This window comes from Carlito syrichta, unplaced genomic scaffold (genome assembly GCF_000164805.1).
Source record: "Carlito syrichta isolate Samal-C Ts95f unplaced genomic scaffold, Tarsius_syrichta-2.0.1 Scaffold132680, whole genome shotgun sequence".
NCBI lineage: Eukaryota > Metazoa > Chordata > Mammalia > Primates > Tarsiidae > Carlito > Carlito syrichta.
The window spans coordinates 114,210-128,624 of record NW_007076776.1 but is presented as its reverse complement, the minus strand read 5'-3'; the positions used below and the strand labels follow the sequence as shown (position 1 = coordinate 128,624).

The 14,415-nt window shown below is 33.4% G+C and overlaps 1 protein-coding gene across 1 annotated transcript in view; it reads left to right on the top strand.

Annotated features, from left to right (window-relative positions):
• The window catches only part of LOC110594752 (disintegrin and metalloproteinase domain-containing protein 5-like), a gene marked incomplete at its 3' end in the record, with an annotated part of 151,479 nt that overhangs the window by 25,830 nt on the left and 111,234 nt on the right, over positions 1-14,415 (top strand). The window contains exon 10 of the mRNA XM_021708189.1: positions 9,357-9,493. Within this exon, the coding sequence (XP_021563864.1) occupies positions 9,357-9,493 (137 nt within the window). The remainder of the gene's footprint in view (positions 1-9,356; positions 9,494-14,415) is intronic.

The following is a 14,415-nucleotide window of genomic DNA, read 5'->3' as shown; positions in this document are numbered from 1 at the left end:
TGTAGAGATGAGGTCTCGCTGCCCAGGCGGGTCTCGAACCCGCGGACTCATGCAATCCACTCACCTCGGCCTCCCAAAGGCGCGGGATTACAGGCTGAGCCACCGAGCCCGGTTTGCACTATTATTTTTATGCTGACATTTGATAGGTGGTGTTGACACTTAGTGCCATGTGCAAAGAAGCAGATTGCCATTGACAGATTAGACAGGTTTGAAACCACCTCTGGTGTATACTTGTTGCCATTTTTATAAAAGGCACATTGAAGTCGGGCTCGGTGGCTCAGCCTGTAATCCCGCGCCTTTGGGAGGCTGAGGCGAGTGGATTGCCTGAGCCTGCGGGTTCGAGACCCGCCTGGCCAAACTTGGCGAGACCTCATCTCTACAAGAAATCAAAATCAGCCGGGCGTGGGAGCGCGCGCCTGTAATTCCGGCTACTCGGAAGGCTGAGGCGGAAGGATCGCGGGAGCCCAGCAGGTCGAGGCCGGGAGCGGCCGCTGCACTCCAGTCTGGGCGACAGAGTGAGACTCCAACTTAAAAAAAAAAAAGGCACGTTGATTGATGAGATAAGCCTAAAGTCAGTTCCGGGGCTGTTTGTTACCACAGCTAAAGAATAATCTGACGCTTCCTAGGGACTTTATTCTCACTCTCTGCTTTTGGTCCTCCCTCAGTCAAGGTTTGAGGAGAGATCATCAGCAATCGTCTGGATCTTCATTACTGTTGTCCACTGTCCTTGAAAACAATTTTTTTTTGGCTAATATCTGTATTTTAGAGTATGTGTATGAGAGTAAAGCAAATAAAGCAGATGATAAGAATTATTGAATATAATTGTTTAGTATACGTGTTTTCCTGGTACCATTGTTTAGACTTTAATTTTGATAGAATATTTTGTAATAAAAATTTGAAAAGGAACAAAACTAGCCTAAGACTAGAGCAACAATGCCATAAAATATCACTATAACATTTAATTACAAATATAAAAATAAATTATATTTTATACCAGCAATAAGTAGTTTGAAAATTAAATTTTGTGAAGGTAAATGCCTGTCACAATTTCCCCAAAATACATTATTTTAATGTTATGGGTCACTTCCTTGTGTATAGTAGTTAATTCAATTTTTTGAAATGAGGTAGTTTAAGTCTTCTAACTTCATTCTGTGTTAACAGTGTATTGTCTTTATATACCTTTGCGTTTTGCATAAACACCTTGAATTAACTAGTCTAGTTCCACTGAGGATAGGGTGAAGCTTACTGGATTTTAATTGTGATGGGGTTTAATTTGGGGAGAATTTATTTCTTAACAACATTGGATTTTCCAATTCAATAACGCGATTTGTTTCTCAAAATTTTTAGGTGTTTTCAAAATTCTTTGACATTGTTTTATAATTTTCAGTGTAGAGGTTTGGACATCTCTGAATAATTTTTTTCTTAGGCATTTTGTAGGTGCTGATGCTTTTGCAATTGGTACTGATCATTTAATTTCACTTTCCAATTTTTCATTACTGGTACATAAAAGTATAAATATATAGCTGATTTTTGTATATATCCTATAATCTCACTGAATTTACATATGAGATCCACTAATTAGTTTTTTTATTCCTTTAGATTTTTATTATACATCATCATGCTGTCTGTGAGCAAATTCAGTTTTACTGCTTTTTTTCTCCATATTTAACTTGCTTGTACATTCAGAGCAATGTTTAATAAAAGTAATGAGAAAGAACATTCTTGCTTTTTTCCTGAAATTAGGAGAAGAATGTTCGTTATTGTACCATTAAGTAAGAACATAGCTATGATGTGTGTGTGTGTGTGTGTGTGTGTGTGTATGTGTGTATGTGTGTGTGCTGTTTTTCCTCTTTATCAGATAGTGCAAGTACCTTCTATTCTTAATCTTCAAGTTAATATCATTAAGACTTTAATGTTGTCCAATACATTTTCTTCTTTGCTGAAACAATCATGTCTTTCTTTTTTTTTAATACAATGATTACATAAATTGATTTTTAAATTGGTTCAGTCTTCCATCTTAAAATAAACTTTACTTGGTGATGATGTATTATCTTTTTATAGCTTGCTGAATTCTGTTTGGTAATTTTTCTTTAAGGATTTGTTTATTTATAAGTGATATTGGTTTGCAATTTTCTTATAATTCCTTATCAGATTGTTTTTTTACTGTAGTTGTGCTTGCCTCATATTAGAGTTAGGAAACGTTCCTCTTCTTATATTTTCTGAATGGTTTGCATAACATTATTTTTTTTTCTTAAATGTTTGTTAGAATCCACCAATCAAACGTTTTAGTCAAAAGTTTTTTGTGGAAAAGTTTTTAGTTAAGGAATCCATCAGGTAAATTGTATTTTTTAAAAGAATATATCCATTTCATCTACAAAATAAAATTGGATGCTATGCTTGCTTACAATATTCCCTTTTCCTATGCTAGAATTTATACAAATATTCTCCTCTTCTTATCCTTGTTTTGGACTGGTTTTCCTAGGGGTTTATCAATAGCTTAAATTTTTTCAAAGATCCAAATTATGACTTGATTTCCTATGGTGTTTGTTTTCTACTTTATTGGTTTCTTCTCTTCGTTAATTTCTTTATTCTAATTTGTTTGGATTTATATTGTTCTTTCTCACTTTGGATTCTAAAGGCAGAGACTTAGATGACTGATTTATTTGAGAACCTTTAAAAATATTGGCATTTAAAGGTATGAATTCCTTATAGTGTCAATTTAGCTGTGTCTTAGGTATGTTGATGCCTTTATGATTAGGTCCAAAGCATTTTCCAGTTTCCCTTTTGTTTCCTCATTTGGCTTATGAGATTAACATGTCTGTTGCTAAATATCTAAATGTTTGTGCATTTTATTAATTAATTTCATTTTATAATTTAAGTTACTTGCCAGGATTTATACATTGGACTATTTTAACCCTTTGATATTTATTGAGACTTGGTTTATATACCAGCAATGGTCTATATTGGCATATTTTTTCAAATGTACTTGAGGAAAATGTGCATACATTCTGTAGTTAAGTTTTGTGTTCTATAAATATTTACTACGTTGAATTAGTTGACAGTGTTTCTGATTTTTGTATACTTGGTCTATCAGTGACTGAGATATTAGTATTAAAGCCTCTAATAAATATGAATTTACCTATTTCCCTCATTAGTTTTGTGAATTTCAGATTTATTCACTTTGAAGCTCTCAGTTTTAAGTGTATTAATATTAGGAATGCTATATATTCTTAAAACATCATTATGAAATGTTTCTTCTTTCTTATTACTCCTTGTTTTGAAGTTTATCTTGTCTGATATCAGTATAGCAACATCAACTTTATGGTGATTACACGCTATATCTTTACCACGCTTTTACTTCTACCCATCTAATTCTATCTTTTATTGTTCTTTATCTAGAATGCATTTTTAAAATAACCCTATAATTATACCTGTTCTACAAATCAATTCTGAAAAGATTTTCTTTTAACTGGAATATTTAGCTCATTTACATTTAATGCAATTATTAAGTTTGGATACAGGGCTACCATCTTGTTATTTGTTTACCATTTGTCTCTTCTGTTCTTTTTTCCTTTGATCTTTCTTTTCTACCTTTAACTTTTTAATTGTAAAGTAATAGATATCTTTATTATATCCTTGTCTAGTTAGTCTTATATTACTATATGTAAGTAATCTAGAACAGTAGAATTCCATTTTACATCTTTCTTTTTGTCCAATTTACATATGCCTATGACTACAAATATTTTTATTATTATTTCTGCCAATGCAACAGAATAACTTTATTGAGATGTAACTCATATACCATAAAAGTCACCCACTTATATTAGAAAATTCAATGGTTGACCATTGAACAACATGGTCTTTAACTGCATAGGTCTACTTATAGGCAAAATTTCCTCCATTTCTGCCACCCCTGAGACAGTAAGACCAACCCCTCCTCCCCATCTTCCTCCTCAGCCCACTCAATGTGAAGACAAGGATGAAGATCTTTATCAGGTTCTACTTCCGCTTAAGGGATAGTAAATATATTTTTTCTTCCTCATGACTTTCATTTTTTTCCTGACTGGAAATGCTCATGCTTGCTAATACGTATTATAATTACAAATAAATATAGTAAATGTATAGGATTGCAATAAAAAGATTCAATCTGAAGATAATTACTTCTATCAAGTTTCAAAATGAATAAGATGCCAGGTACAGTGACTCAAGCCTGTAATGCCAGCACTTTGGGAGGCCAAGGTAAGAGGATTGCCTGAGCCTGTGGTTTGAGATCAGCCTGCGCAACATGGTAAGACCTCGTCTCTACAATACATTAAAAAAAAAATTGGCCAGGTGTGGTAACACACACCTGTAGTTCTGGCCATTTGGAAGGCTGAGATGGAAGGATTGCCTGAACTCAGCAAGTCAGTGCTGGGGTGGCTGTGAGCGTGCCATTGCACTCCAGGCTGGGTGACGGAGTAAGGCTCTGACTCAAAAATCAATCAATAAATCAAAGTAAATACATAAAATGATAAGATATGATTTCAAATTAGTAATTTCTAAATGTTTAGAAATGCATTTATGGATGGATAAATGGATAGATGGATGTGTGGATGTATATTCAATAAATGAAACATCAATTTGCAAAGCCAAAAATGTTGAGGGTTTAAATAACAACCACAAATTTTATAATCTCCATGACATAATTTAACTCTTTTTTCTTTAAATTATGAAATGCCTCTTTACCTACTAATTTACAATATGCAACATTCACTCTTTTGTACCTACCCCACTTTCCACCTGGAAACGTTTGTTTTCATTCTGAAGAACTTGCTTAACTATTTTTATAGTGCAAGTCTGCTAACATAATTCAATGTTTTTCATTTTCATTTTCAGCTTTAGTTTATCTGACAATGTATTTTACTTCCTTTCCTTTTACAATGTATTCCATTTGCCTTTTTTTGTTTTTTGAGTTAGAGTCTCACTAAGTTCACAGCAAGATCATGGCCACTGCAGTCTTGGCCTGCTGGGCTCAGGTGATCCTTCCGCCTCAGCCTTCCAAGTAGCTGGAACTGCAGTTGCACGCCATCACACTCGGTTGTTCATTTATCTTTAATATAATATAGACTTTTAGTTTGACAAATTATTCTTTTACTAATTTTAAGATGCCACTTTTACTGTCTTTTTGTCTGCACTGTTTCTGGTGAGAAACATCCTTCTCTTGTTTCAATGTCTTATTTTATTTTTTGGCTGCTTTTAAAGGTTTATTTTCTCTTTGGTTTTCAACAGCATGGTTATATTATTCCTAAGTGTCTTCTCCTCTGGTTTTATCTTGTTTGTCTTTTGAGATTCTTGGATTAATGAATGTATAGTTTTTGTCAAATGTGAACAATTTGGTGCTATGTATTCATTTTTATCCTCCTCCAAATTCTCCTCCCCTGTGTGTATGTGTGTGTGTGTGTGTGTGTGTGTGTGAGACAAAAATATACACATTTTATTTTATTTTTAAGTATATACATCTTAAGATATGTTATCTATGTATTACTTTTTGAAGCTGAATTGAATTATGGTAGCAATGTACAGCACGACATTAGCTCAAAAGATGATACTAATTAAATGAATGCTGGCATCACCATCTGACAGGCAGGACAGTCAAAGAGAATGGTGGAAACACGGTTTTCATTCAAGGAGTACAAGACCATTTTGAAGTGGTATTTGACTTGACACCCTCTGACTTCTACCTATGGATGACCTTAAGGGATGTGGTGTACCATAGAAAACTGTACTTTGGGAAGAAATTGAAATGATATGCACAGTGATACAAGTGGACACTTTAGGCAACGTTGCTCAAGCAGTAGTTCACCATAATTAGAAGTGTCTGGACACTGATGGTAATTTGAACACTTCTTGTAATTGCAGAAGTCAAATGTTACTTGCATTCATCTTTTGTTATCAGTATATACTGAGCATTACAATTTTAATACAATTTTTTTCTTTCTTAAAATGTGTATACTTTTTTGTCTCTCTGTGTATATATTTATAATATATCACAGTTTCTTTATTAGTTCATTGAGGGACACGTAGATTGTTTCCATATTATAGATATTGTGAATAGTGCTACAATAAATGTGAGGGTGCAGGCATCTTTATGATGTGGTGATTGCATTTCCTCTGAGTATATAGCAAGTTTACTGGATCATATGGTATTTTTGTTTTTAATTCATTTCATTTATGCATTTTCTGTGGGAACATTCATATTGGTTTTCATGATAGTTTTATCATTCAACATTACTAGGAATGGGGTACATGGGTCGCCTTTACCCCACATTTTCACCAACACTTTAAAAAAAAATCATTTTTATAATAGTTTTCCTAATAGGTGTGAGGTGGTATCTCATAGTGGTTTTGATTTGCATTTCCTGGATGATTAGTCATGTTGAGTACCTTTTAATGTAGCTGTTGATTATTTTTATATGTGTCTGGCTGTCTGGAGGTTTCTGTGCTCCACAAGTTTTCTGTTGCTCCTCTGATGTGTTTGGCACTCTCATTTAGTTATCCGCATCAAAATGTAGTTGCTTTTGCATTGTTTGGCTGTCTTTGTAGGGCAGATAAGTGGTAGGGGTTTCAAGTTGGCATCTTGCTGATGTTACTGTCTTCCTAATTTCTTTTTAATTTTTTCCTGCAAATTTTATTATTTATTAAACATGTGTCCCTTTGTCATTCTGGTTTATTCATTCTGATTTCTGTATGTATGTTATGTACTTTCACTTATCAAGTGTTATATAAGTCAGGGCTAGTCAGGAAAACAGATGCTACACTAGGTATTTCAACGAGAATTCATTATATAAGCATTTTGAAAAAAGTCAAAGTTAACAGAATGATGAAAACGATAGACAAATCCCCCCAAAACAAACAAACAAACAAACAAACAAACAAGCAAACAAACAAACAAACACAGAGTGATGAAATGATGATTCATCTACCACCCTAGGACTAAAAAAAGAGTTAGGGTTATCAAAATTGGGATCATAAGAGAAGACTGCAAATTTGGCATTTAGACCTGTGGAAAAAGGAACACTGCCTCCAGCTGCTGCTACCTTCAAGAGTCATAATTGGACTATTTCTGACAGTAGTGGAAGAAGCTGGAGTTGGGAAACTATCGATCCTGGAGTAAGCTGTAAATACTGCAATGAACTTTCACTTTAGGGGCAAAATGCTGCTGGTTGGGTTATGCTGATAGAATAGCATAAAAAGAGAAAAAGAAAGCCATTTCTTCCTTCCTACTTGCAGACAGTTTGGTAACACAAATCATGGAAAACATAGTTTGCAGAATCTTCATTTCATGATCATGTAGAAGCATATAAAATGGTGGGTTTGGAATTTATTTTTTATGGTACTTTTACTCATCTGATGTCTCATTTTTTTCTTATGAGATTCCTTGGGATATCAGTTAACTTGGCTGTTATTTTGTACCAATGAAAACATGATTCCAACCATTTCTTCTGGATAGTAGTGGGAATGGGGATATGCCAGAGTTTGGTAAAAATCTGGACTTTTCTACAATATTTGCATTACTTCTGTTCTCAGAATTGCTTTTCATCAGAAACTGGGTTAGGGGAAGGAGGGATTGCTTGGGTTCAACCAGTCTTCCCGGAAATAAAATTACTCTCTTTTTTGAAGATGAACTGAAATGTTTGATTCATTCATTTATTGTTCATTCATTTATTCATTTATTGTGTGTTGGACATCCTGTTTTTCTGCATGATAATGACTATAGTCGAGCATTAAGCAACCCAGGGAAATATGAAGAATCAAAAATCTGGAAACATCTCCATGGATTGTGGCCATCTTCTTGTTTGAATTGCTCTTGCCACTCCCTCAGTGTCATTGCGCTCTTACTCCTGGTCCATCAGAAACCAACTGTGTTTTTATATGACAAGATTAATTAACTTTCTTCTATGATTTTTTTTCTATTATGGAGATGTTCAGTGGCCCATATATTTTGCTACCTGGTAGAGGAATTAATTGATCTTTGGTTGAAGTGCTTAAATATACAAAGTAATGGCATGTGAATAAATAAAGATTACAAAAGCTGAGTTAGTTTGAATGTTTTCAGTTTTTCCCTTACTCCAAAATAATTTGAAATTATTTAGAAATAGAGAAAGATAGCAGTTCTCCCTCACTTATATAACTGCACTCTTTAATTGTCTTCTGAGCAAGACTCTTAAAGGAAAACGTAACATTGAAAATGATATAGAGGAGAACAGTACCTACTGAGGATGTGTTAGTTATCTATTGTTACGTAACAGAGTATACCAAAACTTAGCAGATGAAAACAGCGCAGTTCTGTAGGTCAGGAATCTAGGAGCAGTTTAGTGGGTGACTCAGATTCTGGGTTTCCAACAAAGGCTGCAATCAAGATGTTAGCAAGAATTGCTGTTATCTCAAGGTTTTACTGGGGGAAAGATATGCTTTCAAGGCTTAGTCATTTGAATGTTGGCAGACCTCAGTAAACCTATTTCCAAGCGACTCATGTGGGCTTCTCTACAAGTCTACCTCACCACGTGGCGGCTGGCTCCCCCCAGAGTGAGGAAGAAGAACAAGACAGAAATTTAAGAAGCCAGTCTTTTTATAACTTACTGAAAGTAACAAGTCATTGCTTCTGATATATTTGATTAATTAAAAACAAGCCAATAAGTTCAGTTTACATTCAGTGGAGTGGGATTACTCAAGCACATGAATACAAGGAGACAACTATAATTGGGGCCCATTTTAGAGACTGCATACTGCAGAAGGAATATAGAATTGATTGTCTTAAAAAATAGAACAAAGGCGTTTTTAAAAAAATAAGTCAAAAAAGCAATAAGTTGTGTTGTTTGTTAGATTTGCTAAGATAGCTGATATTGTCATTAAGTAATAGTATTTTGAAATGAAATACAACTATTATATAGACTCATTCAAGTTTAATAAGTCTAAGATCAAAAAGTTTATATAACTCTATTACAGCAGCATCCACATAGGTATCTTGAACGCACTAATAAATCTGAAAAGTGACTTTTTACACCAATTTCTTTTTAAGATGAGTAAATCTTTATTATTCAGAAATGCAAGTTGGGAAGCCTATTTCAACTATACATATAAGTTATGTTTTTAAAACATTTAAAAAATATTTTATTTTAAAGATATGGGGTACAATTCAGGTATACAAGGGACACCATAGGATAAAGTTTGGGTCTCTCTTTGGTTCCTACTTTGCCTGGTTTGAGATCAGGTACCCTTACTGATGTTGTATACACCAATTTTTATTACAATAAATATTAATTTTATAACTGATTATAATTGCTAACTCTTTTTCTTTTCCTTTTCTTTATATTTAGTATACAGAGGGTTTGTCCTTGGAGTCATATTCTGTCATTATTGTCCAGTTGCTTGGCCTTAATCTAGGATTAATTTATGACAACACTGACATCTGTCATTGTTCAGGAGATGTTTGCATAATGACACCAAAAGCAGTGTAAGAATTTTTATAATTAAATACCTATTTCTTACTTCTTTATTTCTTTTTTCCTCTTTCCTTCTTTCTTTTTCATTAAAAATATTGTCATTTCTTTTTGTAAATTGTTTTGGTTTTATTTATAAATGCATAATAGTTGTACATATAATAGTTGTACATATCTATTATGTATATGTAATATTTGTATTCAAGTATATAATGTATAATGATCAAATCATATATTGAAATATTAATTACCACAAGCATTTATCATTTCTTTGTGTAATGAAAGATTTTACTCTTAGTTATTTTGAAATATACAATAAATTATTGTTAACTGTTGTCATCCTATTGTGCTACCAAACACTGGACTGTATTCCTCCTATCTAAATGTATCTTTGTAGCCATTAACTATTCCCTCTTTACCACTCCCTGACCTTTCCCAGCTCTTAGTAACTATCATTCTATTCTCTATCTGCATGAGTTCAATTTTTTTTTTAAAGCTCCCACATGTAGTGACAACATGCAATATTTGTCTTTCTGTGCCTGGCTTATTTTACTTAACATAATGTCTTACAGTTCCATCCATGTTGTTGAAAAAAAAATTCTTTCTTTTTTATGACTGCATAATATTCCATAGTGAATATAGATAATATTTTCTTTATTGATTAATCCATTGACAGACACTTAGGTTTAGTCTGTAACTTGGCTATTGTGAACAGTATTGCAATAAACATGAGAATGCAGGTATTTCTTCAATGTGTATGCTGATTTCCTTTCTTTTGGATATATACCTAGGTAGATTCCTGGATGAAATGATGGTTATGTTTTTAGTTTTTTGAAGAAACTTCATGCTGTTCTTCATAATGGCAGTACTAATTTACATTCCTACCAACGGTGTATGAGGTTTCCCCTTTCTCCACAACCACACCAGCATTGTTGTTATCTGTCTTTTGAATAAAAAACATTTTAACTGGAGTGAGATTGTATCTTCTTGTAGTTCTTATTTGCATTTCTCTGATAATTAGTGATATGAGCATGCTTTCACATGCTTGTTGGTCATTTGTCATTTGATGTCTTCTTTTGAGAAATGTCTATTCAGATCTTTTCCCATTTCAAAATCAATTATTATTATTTTTTTTGTTATAGAGTTCTTTGAACTCCTCATATATTCTGGTTATTAATCTCTTGTCATATGAGTAGTTTGAAAATATTTTCTCTGTTCTGTGTATTATATCTTCATTTGGTTGATTTCTTCCTTTGCTGTGCAGAAGCTTTTTAGTTTGATGTGATCCCATATATCTACGTCTGCTTTGGCTGCTTGTGCTTTTGAGGTTTTTCTTAAAAAATCTTTGTTCAGACCAATGTCCTGATGTGTTTCCTCAATGTTCTAGTAGCTTAATAGCTTCAGGTCTCAGATTTAATTCTTTAATCCATTTTAATTTAATTTCTTTTTTTTTGAGTTGGAGTCTCACTCTGTCGCCAAGCCTGTAGTGCAGTGGCATGCTCATGGCCACCCCAGCATCGACCTGCTGGGCTCCAACCATCCTTCTGCCTCAGCCTTCCAAGCAGCCAGAATTACAGGCATGCACTACCATGCCCGGCTAATTTATTTTATTTATTGTAGAGACAAGGTCTTGCCAAGTTCCATGGCTGGTCTCAAACCCGTGAGCTCAGGCAATCCACTCACCTCAGCCTTTCAAAGTGCTGGGATTACAGGCTGAGCCATCGAGCCTAGCCTAATTTTACTTTTGTATTTGGTGAGAGATAGTAGTCTAGTTTCATCCTTCTGCATTTTGGATATCCAGTATTCTCAACACTTTTTATTGAAGAGACTGTCCTTTTCCTAGTGTATGTTCTTGGGTGGTTTTATTGAAAATGAGCTGACTGTAAATGTGTGGATTTATTTCTGGGTTCTCTATTCTGCCCCAATGGTGTCTATGTCTGTTTCATGATAGTACCATGCTGGTTTGTTTACTATAGCTTTGCAGTGTGATTTGAAGTAAGGTCATGTGACTTCTTCAGTTTTGTTCTTGTTGTTCGGGATGGCTTTGCATCTTTTGTGGTTCCACATACATTTTAAGATTATTTTTCTATTTTTATGTGGAATGTTATTGGCATTTTGATAGGGATTGCATTGAACCTGTAGGTTGTTTTGGGTAGTATGAACATTTTTAACAACATCGATTCTTTAAATCCATGAACATGGGATATCTTTCCACTTTTGTATTCTTTTCAATTTCTTGCATCAATGTTTTATAGTTTTCATTTGTGAGATCTTTCACTTCTTCAGAGGGACATTTGTATTTTTATTCGTCTAACTTAAGTAAATAGCCAGGCATGGTGGCTCACGCCTGTAACCCTAACACTTTGTGGGGATGGAGGCAAGAGGATAGCCTGAGTCCAGGGGTTCAACCAGCCTGGACAACTTGACAAGGCCTCGTCTCTATAATAAGTAAATGGAAATTATACAACACGACATTAAGCAACTGCAGAACACATCTTCTTTTTGAATACAAAGGAAACACATATTATCAAAATAGGACCTAGTAACTCTCTCAGGCCTTTCCATGCCTGGGGGAACTCTTTCTCCTTACTATTTCTAGAATCTGCGTAACTATTTTTTTTTCCAGTTTGCAAGCACCTTCTAGAGACAAGCGATAAGAATTATGCCATTTTCGTGATTCTGAAATATTTGTGTACTGAAAAATATAAAACATTGATGAAATACATTAAAGAATAATTCATCTTATGATATTCTACTACTTAAAGTGATCTACAGATTCAATGTAATTTCTATTTAAATTCCAATGTCATTTTTCACAGCAATAAAATAAAAATCCTGTAATTTGTGTGGAACCACAAAAAACACCGATTAGCCAAAGTAATCTTGATCAGAAAGAACAAAACGAGAGGCTTCATGCTACCCACTTTCAAGATCTATTACAGACATATAGTAATCACAACAGCATGGTGTTGGCATGGAAACAGATACATTGATCAATGGAACAGGATAAAGAGCCCAGAAAAAAACCTACGCATTTAAGGTCAATTGATCTTTGGTGAAGGTGTCAAGAATACACAATGGAGGAAAATACAATAAGTTCAATAAATGGGGGAAAGGACAGTCTGTTCAATAATTGGGGAAAGGACAGTCTGTTCAGAAAACTGGTTATTCACATTTAGAAGATCAAAATTAGACTCTTATCACACTGCATACAAAATCAGCTCAAAATGGTTTAAAAACACAAACATGATCTGAAACTCTAAAATGACTAGAAGAAAACATAAGGGAAAAGCTATTTGACATTGGTCTAGGCAATGATTTTTTTTTTTAATTTTAGATATGGCCCTCAAAGCATAGACAACAAAAGCAAAAATAGTATTACATTACCCGAGAATGCTTCTGCACATCAAAGGAAACAATTGACAGAGTAAAGAGGCAACCAAAGACTGGGAGAAAATATTTACAAACCATACATGTGATATGGACTTAATATCCAAATATATATATGGAACTAAAAAAAACCCCATGTCAACAGCAAGAAAGATGAAGCCAGTTGAAAAATAGGCAAAGGACCTGAGTAGATATTTTTTCCAAGGAAATCATACATATAATCAACAGACATATGAAAAATTACTTAACTTCACTAATAATTAGAGAAATATAAATTAAGATAGTACCTCACACCTATTAGAATTGCAGTTATCAAAAAGACAAAAATACATGTGTTGACCAGCATGAGGAAAAAAATGAAACACTTGTACACTGTTGCTGAGGACGTAAGTAATACAATTATTATGGAAAACAGTATAGAGGTTCTTCAAAATACTACAAATAGAATATCATATGATCTAACAATCTCACATCTGAGTATATATTTAAAAGGATTGAAATCAGTAGGTTGAAGGAATGTCTGCATTCCCATGTTCATTGCAACATTATTTGTAATATCCAAAATACGGAAGCAACTTAAGTGTCTATCAGTGGATGAATGGATAAAGAAAATATGGTTGTTTTAATATTGTATATTTCAAAGTTGTTAGAGTATATTTTAACATTCTCATCATTTTAGCATTCAAGAAAGATAAGTATGTGAGTGATGGATATGTTAATTAGTTTGATTTTGCACATATCACAATGTACACATATGTCAAAACATCACATTGTAACTCACAAATATATGCAATTATTATTTATCAATTGAAAATAACATTTAAAAAAGTTAATATGCTTTGATACTTGCATTTAAAACTCACATTGTACAGTATAAAGATGAATGACAGAATTCATGCTAATAATTTAAAATTTAAATTTTTCCTTATTTAAAATAACATCAGACAGTAAACAAATAACACCATGACAAGCTGAGATGCTGCCAAAGAAAGGAAAGAATGTTTTATTTTAATATCATTAACTGGACTTTCCCCCTGATTTATAAACAAGGGAACTTACATTTCCATTTTGCATTGGTTCCTGGAAATTATGTAGTTAGTCCTGGTTGTTCTCCATCAGTGCCAAAACTTGGCATTATCAGTATGTTCAGTGTGAGTCATTTTAGTCAGCGTGTAGTGTTATCTTATATTGGTTTTAGTTGCACTTCCCTAGAAGATAAAAACATTGAACATATTTTCATGCTTCATATTCTATATGTATCTTATTTGGTGAAGTGCCTATTCAGATCTTTTATAAAATAAAATGTAAATTTTCTTGCTCTTAATGAATTGTATGATTTGTTTACATATTTTAGCTATGGTTTCTTAATTGGATACATGATTTTCAATTATTTCCTCTAGGTCTGTGGCTTATCTTTGTATTTTTAAAATAGTGTCTTATTTTGAATAGACTTCAAAAATTTTGATTTGAGGGTCCAATTTATCAATTCTTTTTTTTTATCAATATTTTTTATTATGGTTTTGTGGGGTACAGTTAAGGGTTAGGT